The sequence below is a fragment of the Esox lucius genome, chromosome 5 (genome assembly GCF_011004845.1).
Source record: "Esox lucius isolate fEsoLuc1 chromosome 5, fEsoLuc1.pri, whole genome shotgun sequence".
Classification (NCBI taxonomy): Eukaryota; Metazoa; Chordata; class Actinopteri; order Esociformes; family Esocidae; genus Esox; species Esox lucius.
In genome coordinates, this window is record NC_047573.1 from 26401721 (window position 1) to 26429179 (window position 27459).

Consider the following 27459-nt stretch of genomic DNA (forward strand, 5'->3'; position numbering starts at 1 on the left):
TTAATTTTATTGACTTACATAAGTATTTGATACATCAGAAAAGCAGAACTTAATATTTGGTACAGAAACCTTTGTTTGCAATTACAGTGATCATACGTTTCCTGTAGTTCTTGATCAGGTTTGCACACACTGCAGCAGGGATTTTGGCCCACTCCTCCATAGAAACCTTCTCCAGAACCTTCAGGTTTCAGGTCTGTCCCTGGGCAATACGGACTTTCAGCTCCCTCCAAAGACTTCCTATTGGGTTCAGGTCTGGAGACTGGCTAGGCCACTCCAGGACTTTGAGATGCTTCTTACGGAGCCACACCTTAGTTGCCCTGGCTGTTCGGGTCGTTGTCATGCTGCAAGACCCAGCCACGACCCATCTTCAATGTTCTTACTGAGGGAAGGAGGTTGTTGGCCAAGATCTCGCAATACATGGCCCCATCCATCCTCCCCTCAATACGGTGCTGTCGTCCTGTCCACTTTGTAGAAAAGCATCTCCAAAGAATTATGTTTCCACCTCCATGGTTGACGGTTGGGATGGTGTTCTTGGGGTTGTACTCATCCTTCTTCTTCCTCCAAACACTGCGAGTGGAGTTTAGACCAAACAGCTCTATTTTTGTCCCATCAGACCACATGACCTTCTCCCATTCCTCTTCTGGATCATCTAGATGGTTATTGGAAAACTTCAGAGGGGCCTGGACATGCGTTTGCTTGAGCAGGGGGACCTTGCGTGCGCTGCAGGATTTTAATCCATGATGGCGTAGTGTGTTACTAATTTTTCTTTGAGACTGTGGTCCCAGCTCTCTTCTGGTCATTGACCAGGTCCTGCCATGTACTTCTGGGCTGATTCCTCACCTTCTTCATGACCATTGATGTCCCACGAGGTGAGATCTTGCATGGAGCCCCAGACCGAGGGAGATTGACCGTCATCTTGAACTTCTTCCATTTTCAAATAATTGTACCAACAGTTGTTGCCTTCTCACCAAGCTGCTTGACTATTTTCCTGTAGCCCATCCCAGCCTTGTGCAGGTCTACAATTTTATCCCTGGTCTTGGCCATTGTGGATAGGTTGGAGTCTGTTTGATTGAGTGTGTGGACAGGTGTCTTTTATACAGGTAACAAGTTCAAACAGGTGCAGTTAATACAGGTAATGAGTGGAGAACAGGAGGGCTTCTTAAAGAAAAACTGACAGGTCTGTGAGAGCCGGAATTCTTACTGGTTGGTAGGTGATCAGATACTTATGTCATGCAATAAAATGCTAATACATTTTTTTAAAAATCATACAATGTGATTTTCTGGATTTTTGTTTTAGATTCTGTCTCTCACAGTTGAAGTGTACCTATGAGAAATGACAGACCTCTACATGCTTTATAAGTAGGAAAACCTGCAAAATCGGCAGTGTAAAAAGTTTATTTTATTTATTTTTATCTCGTTATTTCAAGATACTCTCTTGTAATAACAAACAAACTTAAAGATGCGGCAGCAAAAAATATGTTTTTATTTTTAAGATAGAAAAATCTAAAATTCACTGATTATGCAAAGCACTTCATTCAACTGTCCTATTTTTCCAGAAAGTGGATGGTAGTATTCCTTAAATATTTTATCATCTGTTGGCAGTAACATCTAGCATCTAAAGTTAGGTTCTATGAGTCAGTGAGTTACTTTCCAGCAATCAAGCTTTTGATTTAGAAAATAAAATAACAAATTGAATGTACATTCTATTACTACAACAGAAGAAAAAAAAACAGAGGAGCACTGCCGATTTTGCAGGTTTTCCTACTTACAAAGTATGTAGAGGTCTGTCATTTTTATCATAGGTATCTAAAACAAAGAGACGGAATCTAAAACAAAAATCCAGAAAATCACATTGTATTAAATTGTATTTTAAATAATTAATTTGCATAACTCAATGTTATCCTACGTAAGCACCGCCCCTCTGCCCACAAAAAGACCCGCACATTTGGAAATCCCAATCGACATTGCTGCACAGATTGCAAGAGGCTCACTCCGTAGGGCGAGGGTGTAGAGGCTGTGTACCTCCTCTAGTTTATGCCGATGATGTTCTCTAATAAAGATATAGATTCTTATCTAAGAGAATTAATTATCTTTGCAGTCTTCTAGGGCCAGACTTCTCCAATGCCACTCGCCAGACTAATGTCCTCGCTGTTGAACAGACAAGTGTGTCTTGCTTCGTGATATTTGCCTGTGGACATTTCATGTATTCCATTGGCGATGCTGAACATCTGAGCAAGAATACTGTTGGCTATGTCGTGCAGTTCACAAGGTGGTAGCTCTCACTAAACTACTTGATGCATTTGTTGTCTTCAATGGCCGTTTAAGCATTCTTTTTGTGCAATCGCAAGTAATGTGCGTAAAAGACTTGGTCTATTTTTAATATGCATATGCTGGACCAAGGCTATACATATTTATTTTTTTCAGGAATCCTGAGAGTGATTGGTACGATTGATTGTATCCCCATTAGAGCGCACCTGGGAGAATATGAGGGGGGTTAAGTGAATAGGAAGGCATTTCACAGCATTAATGTTCAGGTATTTGATCATTAACTTCATACAGGTAGCCCTACTACCTAGGTGCTTTATGGAGTAGCCCAGTGGTTCCCAACTACGGTCCTCAAGTACCCCCCACAGTTTCACTGTAGCCCCAGCCAAGCACAGCTGATTCAACTTGTCAACTAATTATCAGGCTCTCATTGAGTTGAATTGGGTGTGCTTGTCCAGGGCTACAACAAAAATGTGTGCTGTTGGGGGTACTCGAGGACCGGAGTTGGGAACCACTGGAGTAGCCTATATCTTAAATCATTAACAGTGAGTATAATTACACTGGTCCAATTAAATAAGGCCACGCATCATACAGATGTCTTTTGATTATTTATTTCCACATTCTTTGTAAGACACCGTGAAAACTACAAAAAGAAAACACACAAAATACAATGAGTCGAATATACTTCTTTCAGTCATTTTGCAGTCTCTTAAGCACATTTCGTAACTAGACGTTCCCCACAATGTTAGCGTCACAACAGTACAGAAAGTGCATTTAATGCAAAGAAATTACAACAAACATGATAAGGCTGAAATACAAAAGCCCAATTACCGTGTACGCCTCTTGGACCGTATCTTAATTGTTTTCTTTTCTCAATCTTACTACAAATTAAAGAAGAGTCTGTAAGACAAAATAGAGAACATATGACAAGAACACTGCTCTTATGAATTTACTCTGTTGGCAATGCACTACCAAAAAGCTTCCCTGGCTTATTTGGCTGTTACATTTAGCCATTAACCTTTCTTTAAACTCCTCATATCCTGACATTACAAAGCACGAAACATTGTGCAAAAACTCCTGCGTTGACAAACGCTCCCCTTTTAGATGAACGCGCACCAATTCCAATTAAGTTAACATAGTCAATTAACAAACATCTTAATCACCGTCGTAGTACAGTTTAACACCAATTTAGGCAATCAGAGTTTGTCAACCCTGACTTTCCTTTATAACCCAGAGTTAAATCTGAGTAGGTTGAACTACCTTCATTATACATCCCTCTGATGTAAGATTCAGTCTTTTTGTTTATAAAAGGAACAGACCTGAGTGGCCCCCGGTCCTTGTGTCAAAACCCACAACCAAACGTTCTCTACTCAACTTGTTAATTAACTATTGTACTTAGTATTGTACTGTGCATGTTGCAGAATTGAATTCAAAATAGTGTTGACTTGTGACTATCAGCTCACACAGAAGCTTAGCTCGTGATATTCTCTAAGACCCATGTTTAGGGAGCATCAATGTGTTTTTTGTTAAAGCCCTGTGTGTGTGCGTAGCCACACAATCATCATTCTGTGAAGAAACCCTTACAATGCCATCAAAGAATAATGAAGTAGAAGAATAGAAGAACATGGTTGACAAACAAGAACAGAGTCCACATCAATAGCTGTTAGTCCTCTATGTTTATCTATTTAATCTTTAATCGTTTATCTGTTAATACATAGACATATCCTTATCAAATGCAGATTTCCACACAGGACAAGATTACAGCTTCACATAGGAAATTAGGCTGATGAATAACAAAACATTGACAGACATACGAAATGTCAGTTTTCACAGGTTTTGGGCAAGGAATCTCTACAGTATCTGACTTTAGTGCCGCTCTATGGCATGATCACCACATTGCCACCAGTGATAAAAACCCTTTTTGAAGGTGCACTAGTGGAAGGAATGAACAGGTGTTTCTTGGAAAGTTTCCTTCATGGACACCACTGAGGGGATGCCAGCGTAAAGCCCTGTGTCTGTATGTGGCCTTAAAAATGGTTGGAAGAAAGACGCCATGTCCAAGAGTTCTTCTGTAGTAGGATCTGAGTATTTGTCGTTCAGATGGTCTAGTGAATGTCCTTGGTTAGGGGTGAGTCAAAACAGTCACATTGAACACCTGGAGTAAAGGCTTCAGGTAGGAGCAAAAGTTAACAACTAGATTATGAAAAATAGATGTTATGAATCTTAACAATTCTGGAGCAATGCTGGCTGGTTAAATTAATATTTCATCAATAACTAACATCCTAGTAGTTTATAACAGTAGCTACATATGCAAAAATATATTTTGTCAACTATTTAAAATTACCAATGGCCAGATGACCAAAACATTGCAGTCTTGTCCAGCTGTTTTGCACGATGGTTTTTACTGTGCTGGTGCGTTTTCAGTTGCAATACAGTACATGCAAGTAATTCTTGGCATCTGAAGGTGAGCATGTTTTTATTTCTTGTTCTCTGCTGTTTGAACACAGACCATGTCCTTAGCGATGTGTAAAGTTAATGTCCCGCAATGTTTTGCTTTTCTTGCATAAGGGCATTTCCTGGAATATCACTCAGCCAGTGTGCTTTGGTTCAAACTCGAATGTCGTCTTATTTGTGAATTTAGGAGTGAATATAGGGGTTTTGCGCTCCTGCACACCGTCACCATATTTCACTACGTTTCTAGATCTTCCCCGGTCAACTGTAAGTGCTGTAGTTGTGAATTGAAGAGTCTAGGAGCAACAACCGCGCAGCTGTACACAAGCCTCACATTAAAATGTGCAATGCCACATGTCATATTTTTCCAACTACACTTGGAAAAATATGACACTTCATCACTACAGGATACAAAGACATTTTAGACAACTGGGTGCTTCCAACTTTGTGGCAACAGTTGGGGCAGGCCCTTTCCTGTTCTAGCATGACTGCACCCCTGTGCACAAAGCGGGGTCCATAAAGACATGTTTTGATGAGGCTGGTGTGGAGGAACTCGAGTGGCCTGCGCAGAGTGGCTATTGCAAGCCAGACCTTCTTGAATGAGCACAAATTCCCACAGAGACAAAGTCTTTTGGAAAGCCTTCCCAGAAGAGTGGCGGCTGTTATGCGGGGGGAGGGCAACTCCATATTAATGCCCATGGTTTTGAAATGGAATATTCAACAAGCTCATATACAGTGCATTACGTGCCTCTATACAGAAAGAAATTGCACTAAAAAGGGCACCTGTGAACCATTAAAGTTCTTATCACATTTTCTGGACTTTGGTCAGGCTGTGAATCTGAGGAAAATTAAGAACAAAGACCATTCTACAGAAGTTAGATAAGTTAGAGATCAAGTGTTGCCTTCTTGACTTAAATATTGTGTGTAAATTACCCCTCACAGGCAGCCTAACTATTTTCTTAGTTAGCTTAGTTAATCTGCACAATGGCAATGTAAAAACCATGCATCTGACCTTACTGTCACTGCTGTATCTACCAAGATGTGTTAGCGTGCAGGGTTGTATTAGTTTGCACTAGAAGTTTCTGGGCTAGTTAGCTAGCTATCATTATCGCTAGCTTGTTTGGTTACCAGCGCTATTATGCTTCAATAGTTAAGTAATAACACACCATAGTGGTCGGTCAGCAAAATATATTTAAGGTATTACGAAATCTACTTTTGATTATCTGTTTTTTTGTTTAGTGACATTTCAGTTTTTTGTCATTTAATCCATCTAATCCAGGTTTGTCTTAAGAAAAATTACTGAAGTGCAAAATCAAGTAGAAGTACCGGGTTCATTCCTTTACTTGCCACTATTCGAAAAGCAATTAGTTGACATAAATGAAACAATATAGCCTAGCTAGCCTAATATTTAGATTTAGGATACTGTTGTGTTGCATCGGTGGGATATCAGTCATGAAAAACTCCCATTGATTGCAATAACACTTTGATCAAAGTACCAGTTACGCTCTTAACCATTGCAATGTCTGGTATTTAGCCTTTAGCAAATACAGAATGTTTTTCATTTCACTGCAATTAATTTGACTCTAGCTTGGTTTGAGCTATCAGCTATTATTTTTGTAGCTGTCAAAGTTAAGGCACACACTTCCTCGTATCAAGCATTGCATTTGAGCTTGTTTTCAATGTGTCTGGATTCATTTGCAGCCCAAGACTGTCAAGACTGACTCAAGATTTTCAAGATATTGCACACCTGCAGTCTGATTTCCAACTGTTACAAAAATCCCTTATGGTAGGTTGGCCCTAAATACAAATAAAGCTATGTACATTATATTTTCTAGGTCACAGAACCTAGCTTTGGATGACCCTAAAATTACTACCCTAAATGGTTCTCAGCTGTAAAAGAGACCTTGGTCTAAGTTGATTTCTCTGTATAAATAAAGGTAAATAAATAAATAATTAAATGTTGCAATGTTCCTTAAACTATGCTTGATTGTTAATTGTTATACAAAATTAAGATAATTCATTTATTATACTTTTTTGCTGTGGTTTCAAAATCAGTATCGAGAATCCAACGTAGTTTCACAAACAATCCCCACATGACTTGCTGTAGCTTGCTTGGTTTAATCACAGCAACCAAGCTGATGTGATCAGTCCAACACAAGGCTAAAATGCATCCTGTCTAGTAATGATTTCAACATGGCTTTGACATCTTGCTGCCTGTAGGTCACTCAGATGCATTTTTGATGCAGGAGCCTTCAAGTAAATATACCAGAGCAGCTTCAGAGTCTGAATATAAACAACATAACAATGGTCTCATGAAAATCCACTGAAATGCACAGTATATGGTTTCAATTTATGCATTTTCATACAAATCAGGTTATACTAAAACCCACAGAAATGCACAAAATATATGGTATGTAAATTCATGCATTTTCACATCACACTAAAATGCACAGAAACATACAAAATCTATGACTAGTTTTTATATATTTATGTGGTAATTGATTGTGAGACTTGGGTAATTTCATTAGTATTGTATCGAAGTAAAAAATTCTGTTATTGTTACATCCTTAATGCATAGTAATCTTTTTTATTTCTCTAAGGTTTTGAAAAGAAAGATAGGTTTATGCAAATCTGTTGAATTTCATTGATTTAGCAGCTGCTCTTACCCAGAACGACTTACAGGAGCAATTAATGATGCAGTCCTGTACTTCTTTTGACGAAATAAAAAGATATACCTCTCATTTTTGCTGAATCGGTTTGCATGGATTTCTCATAGTCAGAGTCTATCCTGACCATGATATACTGCACAACATACACATGGGGTACTGACCTTCTAGGTAGAGTTAGAAAGAAAAAGATATATCTCAGACTGGCCAATAAAAAAAGCATTAAGATGGACAAAGGAATACAGACACTGGACAGAGGAAGAACTCTGCCTAGGTCAGCATCCCGGAGTCACCTCTTCACTGTTGATTTTGAGACTGGGGTTTTGCGGGTACTATTTAATGAAGCTGCCAGTTTAGGACCTGTGAGGCATTTGTTTCTCAAACTAGACATTCATGTATTTGTCCTCTTGCTCAGTTGTACACCAGCGCCTCCCACTCATCTTTCTATTCTGGTTAGAGACAGTTTCCGCTGTTCTGTGAAGGGAGTACTAAACATTGTTGTATGTGATCTTCAGTTTCTTGGCAATTTCTCACATGGAAAAGCCTTAATTTTTCAGAACAAGTATAAACGGACACGTTTCAGATGGAAGTTCTTTGTTTTTGGCCATTTTGAGCCTGGTATCAAACCCACAAATGCTGGTGCTGAAGATGCTGAACTAGTCTAAAGAAGGCCAGTTTTATTTCTTTAATTTTGTTATTTTTGTTTCTTTAATCAGCAACAGTTTTCAGCTATGCTAACATAAATGCAAAAGGGTTTTCTAATGACCAATCAGCATTTTAAAATGATAAACTTAGCAAACCGTTGGAACACAGGAGTGATGGTTGCTGATAATGGACTTTTGTTTGCATATGTTAATATTCCATTGATAATCAGCTGTTTCCAGCTACAATAGTCAATTACAACACTAACAATGTCTTTGAACTATTTCTGATCTATTTTATTTTAAGGGCCAGAAAATTAGCTTTTCTTTCAAAAACAAGGACATTTGTAAGTGACGCTTAACTTCAATGGTAGTGTACATTCTCACAAAATGTTTATCATATATGTTTATACTTACTTACACCGGTGAGCAAGTGAATAATGTTTACTGCTAGCTTAATGAAAGTTTTTGTAAGGCCTCTCTAGTCTCTCTCTTTACTGCTAGCTTAATGAAAGTTTTTGTAAGGCCTCTCTAGTCTCTCTCTTTACTGCTAGCTTAATGAAAGTTTTTGTAAGGCCTCTCTAGTCTCTCTCTTTACTGCTAGCTTAATGAAAGTTTTTGTAAGGCTTCTCTAGTCTCTCTCTTTTCTGCTAGCTTAATGAAAGTTTTTGTAAGGCCTCTCTAGTCTCTCTCTTTACTGCTAGCTTAATGAAAGTTTTTGTAAGGCCTTTCTAGTCTCTCTCTTTACTGCTAGCTTAATGAAAGTTTTTGTAAGGCCTCTCTAGTCTCTCTTTTCTGCTAGCTTAATGAAAGTTTTTGTATGGCCTCTCTAGTCTCTCTCTTTACTGCTAGCTTAATGAAAGTTTTTGTAAGGCCTCTCTAGTCTCTCTCTTTACTGCTAGCTTAATGAAAGTTTTTGTAAGGCCTCTCTAGTCTCTCTCTTTACTGCTAGCTTAATTAAAGTTTTTGTAAGGCCTCTCTTTACTTGCACATTTTACTGTTGCAAATAAAGGAAATAAATAAACAAATATTTAGTGAATGTCGAATCACATTTTGTTGCGTCATTTATGGTTTGGGAATTATTCAGTCATTTATGGTTTGGGCTTTTTATTACTTGTAATTCATTGTAAAGCAATAATATACTTGTCCATGTGTTATGAGATTTTTACCATGTTGATGGTGGTCTTCAACACTCAGGTTCACCTTTTGGCTAAGGAAATGAACATTTCACAGCTATGATAAAAATGTCATATGGTATTATTGCATTAGTGTCACACTCTAAGAATGAAAACCAAACAGGAAGAACGTATGCAGTGAAGTTGGCCAGACCAGCCTTTTGCCAGTAAAAGTTTAATAGCTTCAAATATCCCATAAAAGTTACATAGTATGCTTATATATGTATATATATATATATGTATGTATATATATTATAGTTGATAATTATAGCTTTTGTGCATTAAATCATACATCACCTAACACATGCCATAGCCTTTTTTGTCTTTTTAGTGTTTTAGAGGGGAATTATGTTATGGCATCTGTTACCCCCATTCTTTCCATTCTACGTATACTGGTCTTTGGATAACTAGAATTCTGAGAAATAAGGATAAGACTAACAAGAAAAATGTCTTTAGACTGACGCTTGTATTCCAAAAGGATTCGCCCAAGAAACTCGTTGTCCAAGTGAATGCACAGTTCTGCGTTAAGCTTCACAAATCACCATTCCACATTCCTGATGGAACACCTGAGGGAGGGAAGAGGCTCACCGGCTGGGGCTTAGCAAGATGGCACTGACATTTGGACTGCATGCTGAGTTTTCTGAACTTCAAGGAATAGCGGTACCTTAGCCCCCTATTTTAATTACTGATATGGTTCAGCTTTGCCAATGCTTTCATTCATATGGAGCTGTTTTATTAAACCAATGTCTATTTTGGATTGGATATATATGCAAAAACCTGATTTATTATGAGAATAACATTTTTTGCTGTTGATTTTAAGATAAGTTACTATCTGACAGCAATGTTCTTAGACAGGCTTTCTCCTGGTGAGCCAGAGTTGATAAGTCATGGTACAGTCGGCTCTATTAATCTTAACCCTGTCAACAACTGGACTACAGTAGGTTGTAGCTGTTTGATTGACTCTAGTTTGAAATTAAACAAAATAAAACTAGAGAATAAAACTTGAGAATGGGTGTGTACTTGTCCGCTCATTTGTGTGGTTCTTTGAGAACATGTGTGCATGCTCTAGTGTGTTATCACACCAAATATGTTCCCGATTACAACTTGGCAGGCATTACTGGAGGCATCACATGTTAAATATGGAACTATGTGGTGTTCTTGTTTACTTTTTTTACAAGTGCAGAATTGAGATCTTCATGTCTTTATCTTTCAGACCATAAATAGCCATGTTGACTCTGGCAGCTGACTAGTTAGTATGTCTGAGGCTCTGTTTTTCTCTTGAGACAACATTGTAATCCATAAAATGATGTTCTGACCTGAAAGCCCCATTTACGTTGTGCACTTTTTTCTTCTCGATTGTCCTTCCTACAAAGACACATCATATTTTTTCCAGTGGTTATTAAGGTGATTTTATGTCATTTTTCAAGTGATGTACTATACATTCCAACCCACACAGGCCATCCCAACATACAGTTATTGATCAAGGATTTTTCTTGTTACTTCATCACATTCTTGCCGGCATGGATTTTATTTATACATCATCTTCTCTTATGCTAACCTTTATAGTGCAATTTTTACTGCAGTGCGTACAGCCACTTGGGCCAAGTATTAGGCAACAAGATTACTACTTGTTAAAGCAACAAAAAAATATGTAAGAATGCCATACCACTTGATTGATGGGCGCCAAGTGGCAATTACCATCCCTTCATGAAAGAAATAGTTTGACAGCTTTGGGCTGAGCTTAACTGTGGGTAGTCTTTGAATACTCTGGCTCTGCCGCAATTCAATCCCATCAAACCAGAGTTCATCATTTAAACCGTCAACATTGGAAGCATCAGTCCTTCACACTCCTTGATTACATATTTGCGGCGCCATGCCCAAAAAGCTAATACATTTAAATATGTATTTGTAAGTACTGATTCAGAACAATACTAACAATACTATGATTTTTTAAAATAAATTGGCCAGTGCAAACAGTGGCACCGAATAGCCTTATAGTCTGTGACAATGTTTTAAATATCTGACCACCGCGCATACCATTGGTCTAAGTTCCATTGTTTAATGCACATATTAAGCCAACATAAACCTGGACCGGGACCGGGACCGGGAGTATGAGGCTATTGCCATCAACAGTTATCACAGGACATACAATAAAGTAGGCTATTACTTCATCTTGCTCAGTGCTCCAAAGCAGCACCTGCGAGACTCTGCATGTGTGGCCTATGATGATTCACTATGATGGTCATTGAAATGTAAAATCATTTATTGTTTATTGGTTAATCTTATTAAGTGCAAAGTTTTGGCTTATACCGCAAAATCTAAAATGTATGTGACAAATGACTTCTCCCAGTGCATAATAAGTAAAGTAATTTGTTACTTTTGGAGATAGTAATGAGTAATATGCAATGTATAACTTTTTTGCGTAGCAACCCCAACACTGGATAGGAGCATGTGTATGCACATACTTTACAGCATAGTGGAATTCTTCTGCACGATTCAGAAGAGTGGTCTGTGCATTTTTTCCACATTGCCATAATGTATGGTTGGCACTCTACCCTGGGTAATTGCAAACATATGTGTCCTCATTGGACCCATTTTGCTAACGGTTGAAAAATGTAAGGCGCCAACATAGCAGTTACATTCGCGCGCACACACACGCAAACACACATACAAAAGAGGCAAATCCATCACCACTCTGTCTGGACGGAACACAGACAGATGTTCCAGAATCGTTTGTCTTCATCTTCATCTCATGTCCTTATTTGTATAGGAATTTTCTGATCCAACCCCACTGACAGGTAGTTTATTTCACAGTACTGGGTGACCACTGTTTCATGTATCTGAAAGGTTCACCTGTGGCCTGACGTACTGTGAATGCTGTCGACCCCATAACACTTTACATCACATGAGGCTTACATACATAGCTTCTGTTGTAATTGCTGTAACATATAAATCATATTCATCATCTGACTTGTTCGGGTGTGTGTGTGCATTTGTTTGTGCAAGTGTGTATCTATATACCCGAACATTATTTAAGCTTCTGAAACCCCCTTCTCCCTTTTCTTCAACAGAAAATTGTTTCTGAGGAGTGAGAAGGGGGGCGTCCTTGCTTTCTGTCCCCCAGACTCTAACCACCATGAGCTGGAGCTTCCTAACTCGGCTGTTGGAGGAAATCCACAATCACTCCACCTTTGTGGGCAAGATCTGGCTTACCGTGCTCATCGTTTTCCGCATCGTCCTCACGGCTGTTGGCGGCGAGTCCATTTACTATGACGAGCAGAGTAAGTTTGTGTGCAACTCGGGACAGCCGGGCTGTGAGAACGTCTGCTATGACGCCTTTGCGCCACTGTCGCACGTTCGCTTCTGGGTCTTCCAGATCATTCTGGTGGCCACCCCGTCACTCATGTACCTGGGCTACGCCGTCAACAAGATCACCCTGCGTGAAGAGAAAGCTGAGAGCCGAGGTGGGGGACTGCCACGGCGCAGGCCCAGGAAACTCTACTTCGGGTCCAGAAGGCAACACCGGGGCTTGGAGGAGGCAGAGGATGACCACGAGGAGGATCCCATGATCTACGAGGTGCCTGAGGCAGAGAGCGAGGCGGGGGGAGGCGGGGCTGTGGGAGTAGGAGGACAAAGTGGCGGGGGAGGAGACAGCAGCCAAGCGAAAGGCAAGGTGCGCCACGACGGACGCCAACGCATCAAGGAGGATGGGCTGATGCGCATCTATGTGCTGCAGCTACTGGCCCGCTCCATGCTGGAGGTGGGCTTCCTGGGGGGCCAGTATGCCCTTTATGGCCTGGCAGTGTCTTCCAAGTATGAGTGCACAGGCTGGCCTTGCCCGCACAAAGTAGACTGCTTTGTATCGCGTCCAACTGAGAAGACCATTTTCCTGCTCATCATGTATGCCGTGTCACTGCTTTGCCTGGCACTCAACGTGTGGGAGATGCTCCACCTGGGCATGGGCACCATCTGTGACATCCTGCGCTCGCGCCACGTACCACTGTCCGAGGAGAACCTGTACGATTTCGGGGGTGGCGGGGATCATGTGGGGGCGCACACCCCTCACAATGGAGGAGTCGGGGGTGAGGGTTACGGCAGCTACCCGTTTTCCTGGAATGCTCCTTCAGCGCCCCCGGGCTATAACATTGCCGTTAAGCCGCCAGCACTGCTAGCATCGACTGTTGTGCCCAACTTGAATAACGCTAAGATGGCATCGCAGCAGAACCATGCCAACATTGCCCAGGAGGAGCGGCAGCAGTATGCCAGCTATCAGGTACATTTTGCGTCATCAGGAGGGGTTGGGGACTCTCGCGACACCCTCCCGAGGGAGACTCGTCAGGCCCAAGATTGTTTGGAGGGGGACATCCAGGCCTACAGCCAGCAGCAGGGCCTCATTAACCCTGGCAAGCCCCAACGCGATCGCAAGCATCGCCAGACCCCCAAGCAGAACTCCAGCAAGGTAGACAAAGGAAGCAGCAGCAATAGCAGTAGCAAATCAGCCAAAGCCAAGAGCTCAGAGTGGATCTGACATCTAGATGAATCTTCCAGTGGACATAGCAGATCAGGTATCGTTTTCTATAATGCAATAAGGTACAGGAGAATATTCCTCCTAGACGTGACTGTATCCAGTGTTTCCCAATCCTGGTCCTGGGGACCCAAAGGGGTGCAAGTTTTTGCCCTAGCACTCACACACCTGATTCAAATGTTGCCCTACCACTCACACACTCGATTGACGTAATCAACCAATAATCAGGTCATTAATTTGAATCAGGTGTGTGAGTGCTTGGGCAAAAACATGCACCCCTTTGGGTCCCCAGGACCAGGATTGGGAAACACTGCTGTATACAACTCCAGATGCCACACTTGTGCCCCCTGGAGACCCTCTGAAATTTTGTTGAAGCTTCAAGTTTGTAACATCCCTAAATTGAAATGAAGCAGTCCACTCCACCTTTGCCTAACGTTACAACTGTCGGCTGTACGTAGCCTAGTATTTCATTTGTTAAATGTTTAATTAATTTGTTTTACATTACACTATTTTAAAAAGTAGAAGTAGCAATGTGAAAAAATACAGTAATTGAGTGGCCCTTTATTTTTGAATATGTATTGGTATAAATATGCCATATGTTGGTGCTATGACCTTGTCTTTGATTCCACAAAAAATGGGATACAACTATGCTGCCTCCTTCCTGTAGAAAGTGCCTTACTACACCAACAACTGTTTTGCACTTGTATAAATGTACTTCCCTTTCCTAACTACTCGTGAAAAATGCAAAACTACCACTGTCACAAAATAGACATTTGGATGTGACATGGCGCCATATTTAAGAGAGTTTGCGGGTCAGTACTGGCTCCAAGAACTGGAGGATAGCAGACTTTGGATCCACTGGTCTCATAACTCTTGGACTCCATCTGGTGGTCAAAGCTGTGAGCTGTGCTTTCGCCTGATGTACAGTTGCTGCAAGATCCCAGTCAAATTTTTTGTTTCTTTTGGGTTTTCACATCAAGCTATTGTCCAAATAAGCAACCTAAGGGGATACACAAATGTGTTTGTGTGCAGATTTCATAGCCTACAGTGTAGGCCCACACTGTGGCTTTAAAAGCTATCTGGCTTTAAAAGCTATTTTTCAGGTTGATAGAAATGTTTTGTTATGCATTCCTTCATGCAATATGCTGTTTGAAATAGCTATTTGTGTTGTTTTTCACAATTTTACACTTTTCAGAGGATGGCAATAAAAGAAACCTTTTTCAGTTTAAAGACCAGTGAGTATTTTACCAACAATAATATTTGGGTTGCTCCGTATTGCCATACTATTAAACATAGAAAAGTTTACAATAATTGTTTTCATTTTCATAATGTTTACAGCATTTTTTTCATTGTATTTAGGAGAGACAATTAGACAGCACTTTGATTGGTTCAGTTACTGTATGTTTTTATATCAATGTTCTACAGTTCTTTAGTTGATGAAAATGTTCCACAGAAATAGAAAAATAACAATATTTTTTTTTATGTTGTTGATGTATGGAAAAATGTATTTCATGTATTGATTGAAGAGACATTACGGACTCGAAAAGCTTTTCAAATGCTTATTTACCTCAATAAAATGTCCATCACCCAAAACATCTGTTTTTATAGTTGTAGCTACATGTCACAATCAAACATTATAGGTAAGATAATCATAGCTTATCTGTAGATTAAATGGTGCAGTGCCTTTATTTTTCCATTATTTTGGATGGGTTTACTCATGTTGACTTGTTTTGTAGTCCAAAATCACCCATCATTTTATATTTCAGAGTGTAATGTCCCAATACACGTTTTATTTTGTTTTCAGGTAATGTTGTAATCCAGCCTCATTTCTCTGTGTTCATCTGATATGATGCTTGTGTTTCACAAGCTAGCTATTCAGTATATGTGACTTTGAATGGGGTGAGGAAACAACTGAGGTTTTTGCTCATTTTGAACAACATCCTTTTTTGTTATTAACTTACCACAGCATGTAGGTGGTAAATAATGGAGGGACGGTAAGCTGCCTATTTTTGTATTAGCTATATGTTTAGTTTATTTGCCATTTTTTTTATTGAAAGCTGAGAACACTGTGCCAACAGTTCCGTTTGGAGAAATAAAATCAAGAAAGTGCTTGTTCTTGTCCTTTTTAAAAAAAGGAGTATCAATAAACATGATGTTCTAATTTTAAAGTATTTGGCTGATATTTTGTCTGTGTGTTTTGGAATGGAATTAATGATCTATTTACTTAACACCCAGACTATGATAAATATAATCACAGTTATTATCATGGATGCTTCAAACAATAAACTGATAAATGAACCAATTATTGGAAAAGGGTTGTATACTTTCAGTCACTTCTCAGGAAACTGAAGATTAGAGACAGATGTTTACTAAACAGTCATATCTTTAGTAGCAGACAGATCAAACTGTTGAAAAGCTTGAGTCAAATTAATGTGAAATAGAAAGTACTCTGTATGTGCCACCCACTAAATAGCAGACATTGTGGTATGTACACACCATTCCAAATACATCTTTCACATAGCTAATTTAATCAGTTGGGAAGAAAAAACTATTTTACGTATATTGTATATAATGATAGGTCATATTATATCGTAATATGGAAGCATTGGGTACATTAAACGTTGCGCGATGTCCTATATAGTGCTATAATTTGACATCCACCTATATTCCTACTATGACCCACCCGCTTACAATAGCAAGACGTCATGTCCGGATGTCATGTGACAGATGGAGGGGAGTTTGAAAACAAGGGACAGTAAAATACAGGCGGTGGTAAATAACGAGACTAGCTAGTGTGGTGGCTGATAGCTACGTAGATATTTTAACACAGTTTTCTAACTTAGTTTGGCATTGTAACATTATCTAATTCTGCAACGCAAGGTAAGACTTTCTTACGAATTGTACTTCGTGGAGCTATCAACGTTAGCTAATTAGCTTAGCTGGGTTACTTTCGCTAGCTACTATAATTTGCCCCGTGACGTTAGCAAAAGTAAAATAAAGTAGATTCAGAACTAACAATTAGCTCCAGTAGCTAGCCCACCAACCAAATGCAATTATTTTCGGCTGTATTTAGTTAGTTACTCTTTAAATCCTTCATCTGCTATTCTAGTGTTTGTTAGCTACCACCACATGCTAATATAAGCTACCTAATTCATTGATGCTTTATTTATACTAGTACTAGTATTTTACTGGTGTCTTGCTACTGCAACATATTGTAAATGACAAAACAGCTGGACCATTAAAAGCCAGTCAAGGGTTGTGTGTGACCCATGGGCCTTGGTTTGTCAGGTTCGTCCCTGTGTGTGATCAGCAGTGAAGGTTATTGGACCAGGACGGGCCGACAGACCACCATGCTGCAGCAACCACCAGGGGTAGGAGGGCGCCTCTTGGGTGTGCTGTCCCCCGGCCCAGGGTCCAAAAAGCTGGAGGGAAAATCCTTCTACCTGAATGCTGTGAAGAGTCGTCCTGCAGCCATTCTTGTGGAAGCCATCTCCCATCTTGGAGGGGTAGGAATGAGTGTATCTGGAATATGGCAAAGACTGCATTATTCTGATAAATGAACTTGTATGTTAGAATAATTCTAACATACAAGTTAGAATTACAGTTTTCCAATTCTAGACAAATATACTTCTTCATATTTACATTTCAGACTGTGGAGCTAATCCTCAGTGGACCCTAGCAATGTTAAATACAATATAAACGTCATGGTCTATTTACATGGGGATTGATGTTGACAGCAGCACTAAAATACACAGTACAATACATTCCATGGATACAGAAATCTCACATTTTCATTTTAACATTAGAAGTCTCTGCTGTCAGAATGTGTATTGACTCTGGGTTAGTACCTAACATGATTTCTGTTTGTTATTTTACAGACAATAGAGAGTTTCCTGAACAAGGACGTCAGCTTTGTTGTGACCGGAAGCCTAGAAGAGCTCCGTGGCATGAGGTCTGAGCGTACCACAGGAGGGTCAGACGGAATGAGCGGGGAGTGTAACAGTTCTCCCCGCTCCACCAAACCCAGAGAGAGCATCATGACCAGCAGCAGGCTGCAGCGTCCAGCCACTGGCACGCCCAGACCAACGGTATGGGCAGTGTCCTCAACAATAACCACAAATAACTGCCCTACTCTTCTTTTCAGTGTGTTGATGTCATGTCGTCTGCTGTACATACTGACAGTAGAATATCATTATTTTGTAGTTCCTTCACTGTGTCTTGAAAGCAGACCAGGGATTCTCATCCCTGTTTTTGTTTTTGATGGTTTCTGCAGGTATGTGGCAGCCGAGGGATGGCCCTGCTAGAGAAAGCTATTCGAAATAACGTGAGTCATTTTAGTAGGTTTGATTCTGTGGCCTTATTACAATCTGTCTGACTGGCGCTTCCATTGATTCTGGTCTTGTAGAACAATATACACAGAGGGTAAAAAGTTGTTACCTCCTTTCAAAGTGTTCACCTTTTGTTGCCTTACAGCCTGAAACTAAAACACAAAGTCAGACCCCCCCATTGGTTTTTAGGTAAGATTTAAAAGAATGCACTGACGTAGCATCTCTGACATTCTGTGGTAGGCTGTTCCAGAGTCTAGGGGCCCATATAGCAAAGGCCCGGTTCCATTTAGTTTTCAGTCTAGACTCTGGGACAGCCAGAGATCCTTTATCAGCTGATCTGAGGCCTAACAGTGCAGTAAGGGTTGTGCATGTCACTAATGTAATCAGGTGCCTGACCATGTAGTGCCTTTAAAGGGATAAGTATAATTTTTTTATCTGCTCTGGATTTCACCGGTAACCAATGTAGAGCTGCCAGCACCAGGGTTATATGAGACCTTGATTTCATCCTTGTATGAAGTCTGACTGCTGAATTCTGTACAACTTGGAGTTTACCTAGAGGCATTTAAGCAAAGCATTACAGTAGTCTAGCATGTATCATTTTCTCAGAGTCCTCAAAAGATAGAAACATTGCCAAAATAAGATTGGTTTTAAGTTGATAAAAGCATGACTACACAATGTTTTTGTATTATATTCAAAAAGTCTGAATCATAGAAAACTCATAGAAAAATTTCTAATCACAGGCACAATATTTTTTGCTGGCAATCCTAGAGAATTTGTCCAAATAGGGTATTCTATTCTTTTAATTGTATTACATTTTTTTCACTTGAATATTGTGGGTTACTGTGTGTAAATAAAGCAGGAAAAAGTCTGTTTTTTATGTTTTAATTTCAGGTTGAAAGGCAACAAAAGGTGAACATGTTGACAAGGGGTGGGGATTTTCTATACCCACTGAATTTAGCAACCACGGTGTGATGATTGATTGTTGAATCTTTCAGGAACGGCTTAAGGGGAACAGCGTTTTGGCCAATGCCCGCTCCTGGGGAGTGAAGATAGTGCATGTAGATGGTATCCTTTTTACTTTAAAACTGCATTCTATTGTGCTGTAGTGGCACTAAGCTGACAGCAGATGGTGGCAAAATTGTGCTGTTAAATGCTTACCCAGACAAGGGGCCCGATTCATGAATGTTATCCTTAATTTAAATAAAGATCTCCTGGCATATGTCCAACTGTTAACAACAGAGTCCTCGAAACCCAGACGCCGGAAGGCTGAGGTAAAGCTCCTTTTTTACTCCATCTTTTTTTCTATTTGACACTGAGAATGAACAAATACATACATACATTTCAGAAAATCAAACTTGACTTGACTGTTTGCGCAAGAATTTTGTAATTTGCTTGTCTGAAGTACATGAGTTTACAGAGTTGAAGTTAACCTGTTTAGTTTTTTTTTTGGTTTAGGTGAAACATGCCACCAAGTACCCTGCTGTGTCTCGAGTCATCAAAAGTCAGTGAAATACTTTAAAATAATAATTTATGGTGTTGGAAATGTGCAGTCTTGTTACTTTCACACTGTACCCAATGATAATTTTTCAGTGGGTGTTTGTCTCCTGTATAATATCTCTGCATTTTTCCCCTCTTCGTCCACAGCTGCTGCTTTGAAGTCCCCTTATCTGAAGGTCGAGGACTCGAGCAGGTGGGTCCTTCTCGCCTCTCAGTGCCACCCACTCCACCAGCTGCCATGCAGTCGTCTTGCATGAACAATCCTCCATTGGGGTGGCAGGTTGAAGCCAAGTGAGACTGAACATTGCAAGATGTTTCTGGCTGCACTGTCCTCAGTACCTGAATTTCCCCATTCCAAAAGCCTTTCCAACTGTTCCTGTTTTTCCATGTAAAGATATCCCTCCTAGTCCTAACCCAACCACTTTCCTCTCCTGAACACACTTGTTCTTTCTGTTCTAAATCAACTTGACCTGCACAGTATTTGGGGCTAAAGAGGCCTTTTAAAGGGGGAAACATGGGAGGCGGTATGTGAAGTGGTGAGCCAAATGTCTAAAGAAATTAAGCTGGCTTGCATTTTCTCTTGGTCGCATGTTTCTGAGAGAGTCAAATCGCGACCTTGTCTATCGTGACGTCCAGGCATCATGGCTGACGCCTACCCAGTCGTCCTATGCTGTGGTCCATAGTCAGCCGCTCGCCTGGCTACTTACACTGAAACCACAACCTGGGTGGTGCTGCTAAGCACCCCCTGCCTGAATCCTCTCATCACCCCACCTGGTGCTGGCACAGGAGGCTACGGTTTCAGTTGGGACTATTTCCCTGATTGAACTGGATTAGACCCTGACTGTCGGGTAATGTGACGAGGGCCCTCACCGAGGGCAATGAGCTGCTCCACGGTCACCCGGGGCTCATGCAGAGGATACAGTTTCTTCTGTTCCACCTTGCATTTGCAAGCATCCCTGAATGGGATCCAATGGACTCGAAGGGGGACTTGATGTGCTAAAAGCTTTTTTCAGCAGCCTTGTCATTTGTGCTAATGAAAAGGCCATGCCTGCCTTGTTAAGGGCTGGGCCCATTCCATGCAAAATTGAACCTGTCGGATGTGACATCTGAACCTATTTGATAATTAGCTGGGGAGTGTTCATTTGGACAAAGAACTGAAGCCATACTGAACATGCACCAGGCTGTAGTGTGTTTTCATTTCAAGGCCTTCCTTCAATGCAGGGTTTCCTAAACCTGTCCTCACAAGTGCTTATTACACAAGTGCTTTTTATTCTTACATTTCCTAATTTGTAGTACTAATTCCATACTTATCCTGGTACAGATATCAGCTTTTATTGCGTGCATCAAATCTTCCGATGGAATCTGAAGTTGATGTGAAGCACTAAAAGTATGACAATAAAATAATGTAGGAAAACTGTAACGTTTGTACCATTATTTTATTGCATTAGTAGAACCATTTCCATTCCAGTCATGGTACAAATGCTAGTAGCACACACTTAACTTCTGATACTTTTGGATGATTTGGACATATTGTGCAAAAAATGCTTAGATCGCTACCAGGCTGGGGTTAGGATCTGTGCCACAAATGCTAAGACGTTGGCGTTTGGAAACAGTGCCAGGAAAACTAAATCAAAGCCACGTTTGTTGTAATGGATGGCTTGCAGGTTAAGGAAGTCACATGGTCTTTCTGTGATTAAACGTTGGTTCATCCAAGTGTATTATTTTGCTGTGCATTGACTTTGTTAGGTCTAATGGTAGTATCTAATCCTCTCATTTGTTATGCAACCAGGAAATACAAACCTTTGCTCGTGCAGTCGATGACCTTCCCCAGTCTATGCTACTCTGGCCGCTTCAGTCCCTTTGAGCCCCCCGCACCCCCCCAACCTGAGGGAACCAAAGAGCCGGGACAAAATAAAACCAGGTATGACACCCACAAACAGAGAACTTACTGGCAGGTCTGGTGAATTAATGGCAATTCCAGGTCTGATCAGTTTGTTTAAGCAGTTCTAATCATGTTCGCTGAATTGATGAGATTATAAATGTGGCCGTAGTTTTTCTTCTATAGCCCAGCACTCCTACAGCTTTAGTGTACACATTTTGACCAAGCAATACATCCACCCTGACAAAACATTCCCCTTTTAAATAGACTGGTTATAAAGAGTTTGAGTGCAAACCAGGACAAAGCCGAAAGCTCGCTTCCGCACACAACCTCGCCGTGCCGGGCACGTAAAAAGAACCTGGGATACTGTGAGTGCTGTCATGAACCCTTCAAGAACCAAGATGAGGTAAGAGGGTCACCATTATTGCCTGGTATTTTCCGCTACCCATCAAGAAGAGTCTGTATTTACATTTCAGATGTGTGGTGTAGTGTCATGTTGGTCTCCACTGTCGTACCCTGACAGTTATTGCTGTTGGAGCTCCCCATTGCAGCGCCAACTAAGGCAGTAATCTGAGTGCTCTTACTTTAAGTAGCCGTAGAACCTCCCCCTCACAGTATAGCTGCATCACTACAAGCCGGTGTGAGTTCTGGTTGCTGCGTTCAGACAGTGCCTTGGGTTAGTGCTAATGGCCAGGGCACCGTGTAGGTGTCCTGCAGGGCTGTGTTTCCTGGTTGCACTGTGAAGGCTCCTCGTGGCGGGTCAGGTACCTGATTTTACATTTAACCAGTCTAGACATTAGAACATTTCAGAATGATGATGCGTCATTAAAATAGATTTTGGTTAAAGGCCATTTTACTTGGCGGTTTAACAGGGTTTTCAGCCAACGTTCTGTTTAAACATACATGCCTCAAGGCAGATTGTATCAAGAGCAAGAACTCAGACTGTACAAGAGAAGCCCCATGCTGTTTATCAGTGCTCACAATCATTAGCTTGTGGAGTTCCATTTTGATAACCAATGAAACTAGCAGGCATGTGTAGCTGACAGACTACCGTTGGAAGGACAGCATACACTGCACGCCATATGCTTTCACAATCTATTGTTGCACTGTGTGTCGGTCTCGCAGTCGTTCATGGCAACTTGTGCTCTGAAACGGGTTGTGGCGGGAGCCCACCAGATGTTTGTGACTGTTTCGAATGAAGATTGACATGTGGCATTTGAGACACTAGTGACCATTTTCTCCATTCGTCCATTTTGTCCAAAACCAAAGACTGGAGTTGTCACTCTCAGGCATCAGCAAGCAGCCACTCATCAAAGGGCCTACGGGCCATATGTTATTTTAACATAACAGGTGTCACTGTCTTATGTCAGGGGAGGCACTATGTAATGTGTTCAGGTTCTGCTACTACTATTGGATAGTGTTCAGTCACAGCAGCTGTGTCCGCGCAGGACAGTTTAGGCATTACTCCTTATTGTTCTGTGTTAGTGTGCATGATGGCAGGATTTAAATAAAAATCCAATCCTTAACTATTCAATAGATTTAGGTACAACCTCTCTGAAATCTCACATCTGTTGTTGAAGATTATTTATCGATAATTAACCAAAAAGTACCATTTCCCCTTTGGAGTACATTTCTGATGAATATTGATGCCACTTATGCAGTTTTTATGAGGACATTTTTATTCTGTATTTTCCCTGTTTATTTTTGTCAATGTTATCTGGACTCTCCTGTATTTGGCCTGTTTATAGAATCAGTGTTTTGGTCTGGTCAGTTGGTGTTTTGTCTGTGTATATGTTATTGACTGTCAGTGTTTGGTTGGTCTGTATTTTGTCTTGGTCTGTATTCTGTTTCTTTTACTCTAAATCTTTAACTCTTGTCTGGCAGCACTTGCTGTCGGCTCAGCACCGTGGCTTTGTCCAGGACCCCTCCCATTACAGCGTGGTGGACCAGCTGGTGGCTGACATGGATCCAGGCTTTGCCCCCTGTCCCCCCCCCGAGACTGCCGCAGCACTGCTAAGGTGAGCCGGGCCTTGTGTTAAAACCCAAATGAGATGCAGTTTGATGGATAAAAATCTCCTTACCATGTTAATATTTGTTGTCTTGTCGCAAAGAGATGAATGTGACCGTTGTCTTCGGTGCTGCCCCCTCAGGTTGGACTCTCCCCAGCCTCTACTGACCCACAGCCCATCTGAGATGCAGACGCACAGCGAGGCGGAGCTCGCCATCCAGGCCCTCCTGACCCACGGCTCTCCATCTACCACCCTGGAACAGGCCCAGAGTCCTCCTACTCCCGACCTAGCTCCCCTTCTATCACAGCCCCAGACTCACTCCTGCCCTGACAACCAGCCTTCCTCCCCCAAAACCCCTTGCAAGTCTCCCAGTCTAGCCTGCCAGCCTTCCCACACCCGTCCTCCTTCCTCCAGTCCTGACACCTTATACCAGACCCCGCGCCAGCCTTCCAGGCCCGACAGCCCGCGCCAGCCTTCCAGGCCCGACAGCCCGCGCCAGCCTTCCAGGCCCGACAGCCCGCGCCAGCCTTCCAGGCCCGACAGCCCGCGCCAGCCTCCCAGGCCCGACAGCCCGCGCCAGCCTCCCAGGCCCGATCTTTCCCCTGTACCATCCGACTCCCTAACAATCTCCTCCTGCCCCGATGCCCTAGACCAGCCCCCCAGCCCCTATGCTTACCCACCTGTTCTCAGCCCTCAAAACATGTTTCTGTTTGAGCTTTTGTCACAGCCAGACAGCCCCTACTCTCAGCCCCCAGTTCTCAGCCCCCAGGTTCACCAGAAAGATGGCGAAGGTATGGAGATTGAGTCAGCCTCTGAAGAGATGGAGCCTGTCCCTCTATCAGTCTGCTCCCCTCCTTGCCTCTCTAGTGGTACAGGCCCCTGTGGTGGGTTGGCTGAGTCAAACCCAGAGAGATTTATTTTAACGAACAACCGGCTGGCAGATAGTCCAAAGCCTCGCTGTGAGCGGGGAGGGGCCGGTCGCTCACACTCCCTCCCTCCGCTCTTGAGCCCTGAGCAGAACCAGAAGAAACGCAGCCGGTCAGCCAGCCCTGACCCCAAGGCTTGCAAGAGGAAAAGGACTGCCCCCACCATCAGTCAAAAATCAGAACCCACCCAGAGTTTCAGTACTACTGGTTGGACAAGGCATGAACGGCTACCTTCGGGCCCATTCACATATAACGGCCAAGAGGCTGCCGTACGAAGACCAGCACAGGCACCAGAAAGCACAGAGAAGGTTGGGCTTGGTGCAGGTGGTGCAGCCTCCATTCCCATCTTTGCCCTGGTGCATGCCTTATGTCCTTCGTTTAAGGTAGACAACATAACCAGTTGGCCCCCATTGAGAGTCTTTGGTACTAGCCGCAATGTTTTCGACTCTTGTACGAGGAGCTTCCCCCAGCTTTCACCCCAGTCCACAGACGCCCCCTCGGATTATGAGGAACGTACCATCTGCATGGATGGGGGGGTCCTCCCGAAGCCCTGTCCTGTAACTCCAAACCTCGCAGCTTCTTTCACAAGCCCATCCGATAGACTGACCCCCTGCCCCGCCTCCAACCAGGACTCCAAGCCCCCCCAGTCCTTTTCCGCCCTCGGCATCGATTCTGTCCTTCTCCCCGACTTGGACACCCTCTCGCCCTCGGACTCCGACTCGGACTGGGAATGCGATCTCATGGCGCGTCTCGGGCCTCGCGCCAACGCCTCTCCCGCGCTATCCCTCCCGCTCCCCGGGGGGTGCCAGCCCCAACGGCTGGACATGGAGCTGCTCCAGAGACCCTGCAGCACGTGGACACTGCACAACACCAGCTACGAGTCGCGTCTCTCCTCGGTTCTGCAGCAGCCGCCCACCCCGCCGCCAGAGCCCGCTTCAGCGTTCTCCGAAAGAGGCGTGCCCAATCTACAAGTGACTCCTCACTGACCCTGAGTCGTTGGTTCTCCATCCATCCAAGTTCCAACACGAACAATCCAACCTACGCTGTTTTACATATGATCTCCTCAAAAAGCGTAGCAGCACCACAGAGAACGTCAGAACTAATTAATTCAGGGAAAAAACATTGGTCAAGCTATGCAAATACGTGCAGCTTGAACATATTACTGCAGGATTTAGCAACTTGCTTCTACAGAACGGCCTCACGACGACCAAATCGTGACGATCTTATGCATTTCCGGGCCCATCTCTTACAACTTAAAGTACACAGGAACCATTCTCTGTCTCGCACTGGCCTTTTTTTCACAGCAGTAATGTCCCGGAACGGGCATGGGTATTGAGAATTTAATGAGGCTCTGTCAGAGGGGGCATTAGTCAATTAGTTTAAGTGCTGCGTCTGGAGCGGCTCTCTGCAGCGCCTGACATTGACGGTCAGCCAGGGCCGAAGTGTTAAGTGAAGTACTCTGCAGCCCTGGCCAGAAGCTCTGATTTAATCCTGAAAGGGCCTCTCTCGAAGCTGATCCAGGGAATGGAAGGGTAATGGGTGTGTGGGGGCTTGCTGCAGAGCACTCCACACTGATGAGATCTCCACCAATATTTTAACATCGCTTCGTAGTACTTTTAATCGATAGACTTTTAGACATCTTTTCGCAGTAAATATACATCATGTGTTGAAGTGCCAACCGATTCCAACTACAAAAATATTTCTTAAGGGTTTTAGCAGTTTCTCCACAATGTGACTGCATTGCCTCGTTTTGGTTTTTACAAATAAATGTTTTATATGTAGCAATTTCATTGTTGATTTTTCTAGTGTGAGTGACTGGGTTCAAACCCTTGTCAGTGGGTTAAACTGTGGCCACAATTTTTGGGGTCAAGTACTCTCTTCTGATACCAAGGTGTTGTGTGTTTCTACCCTTCCCTGGTCATAAGGGGTTGACAGGTCTGACAGACCGTTTGAGAGGTAGTTCATTGAATCACATTGTTAGAGATTTGTGTTGTCTCCACAAGCTCATCTTCAATGCTTGCACTGGTTGGGGCTGTACAATACAGTCAATACAATAATAGTTTTTCATAATTTGATTGCCTGAATCTGTAATTTCTTTCTAAATAATGATTTAAATGTATTCTGCCGAGCGTGGGACCCTAGGATGGTAAGAAACATATGTTTTCATGGTTTTACTTGTTTTGTGATCAACCAACTTAGGACGGATTAGGGTCCCAACATTAAGGGTATCTTTTTGTGTAAAACCACAACAGTATATTAATTATGCGGGTATACTTTAAAGGAGCATTATGTAGAGTTTTGTTTGCTTTGCAAAATCAGTGCAAAGTCAACACAATCTAAAATGCAGATTTTATGTAATAAAAGGGAAAAGCTGCTCCCTTTCTCTTTTCCTGTGGCAGAGATGTTGCTAGCCAAATCAAATTTCCTGGTTTTCTAAAATTCTACACAGTTCACTAACTGTTGGGTAATGTGAAAAAACAAACAAGTGAGTAGTCCAGGGACTCATTGTGCCATTTGAATAGTGAAAACGTTTTAAAATCAAAATAGTTTTATGGCCTTTTAAACTGTTGGACCAAAGGTAAACAGGTAGAGTTGGTTTGAATGAAAACCTGTTACTGCAATTCACCTTGATTCCACTTGGGAACAACCTTCTAGATGTTTGTCCTTTAAAATTGTTGCCCAGCCCTGATGAGCATAACAGATTTGTGTGCAGGGATTCTAAGTCACAGGCCCTTCGTGATTAATATTTACTGCTTACCATGTGCTGGGCAGAGCTGCTGTGGCCTCATCCCAATATGTACTTAATATACAGCTCTGTATAATTTTTCTTAAATCAGCATCTCTACATATATTGCATCCATTCCAGTGTCTGTTAAATGCCAACACAGGCACACCTCATTTTACTTAATGAGGTACTAATTAGTTGATTACCTGAACCAAATCTAATTTTAACGAGGAATAGTATAAAAACTACTGCTGTCTCGCACCCACTGTGAAATTTGGTGGAGGATCGGTGATGATCTTGGGATGCTTCATCGAGGCTGGAATCGGACAGATTTGTCTTTGTGAAGGACACATGAATCAAGCCAAGTACAAG

The 27459-nt window shown here is 42.1% G+C and overlaps 2 protein-coding genes across 6 annotated transcripts in view; both read left to right on the top strand.

Annotated features, from left to right (window-relative positions):
• The window catches only part of LOC105030991 (gap junction gamma-1 protein), a 43388-nt gene extending 29514 nt beyond the window's left edge, over positions 1-13874 (top strand). Inside the window, exons 3-4 of one of the 3 annotated variants that reach the window (XM_020046322.2) lie at positions 6418-6502; positions 12270-13874. In XM_020046322.2, the coding sequence (XP_019901881.2) occupies positions 12335-13726 (1392 nt within the window). In that variant the 5' untranslated portion in view covers positions 6418-6502; positions 12270-12334 and the 3' untranslated portion in view covers positions 13727-13874. Of the gene's footprint in view, positions 1-6417; positions 6503-9678; positions 9859-12269 lie in introns of those variants that run through there. The other 2 variants (XM_020046323.2, XM_010905146.3) reach the window with 2 other exon arrangements.
• Positions 13875-16427: 2553 nt separating this feature from the next.
• dbf4b (DBF4 zinc finger B) lies at positions 16428-27223 on the top strand. Of its 3 annotated transcripts, XM_034292040.1 has the most exons (13): positions 16428-16603; positions 17012-17229; positions 17602-17811; positions 17997-18047; positions 19047-19116; positions 19258-19322; positions 19507-19552; positions 19696-19741; positions 21338-21469; positions 21695-21833; positions 23312-23445; positions 23578-23970; positions 24025-27223. In XM_034292040.1, exons 2-13 carry the CDS (start codon positions 17074-17076, stop codon positions 25346-25348), a joined length of 2766 nt encoding a protein of 921 aa, XP_034147931.1. In that variant the 5' UTR covers positions 16428-16603; positions 17012-17073; the 3' UTR covers positions 25349-27223. The 3 variants fall into 3 exon arrangements, with proteins under 3 accessions (XP_034147931.1, XP_012989201.3, XP_028975430.2); XM_013133747.4 differs by having other exon boundaries at positions 23578-27223; XM_029119597.2 differs by having other exon boundaries at positions 17037-17229; positions 23578-27223.
• Positions 27224-27459: the final 236 nt, after the last annotated feature.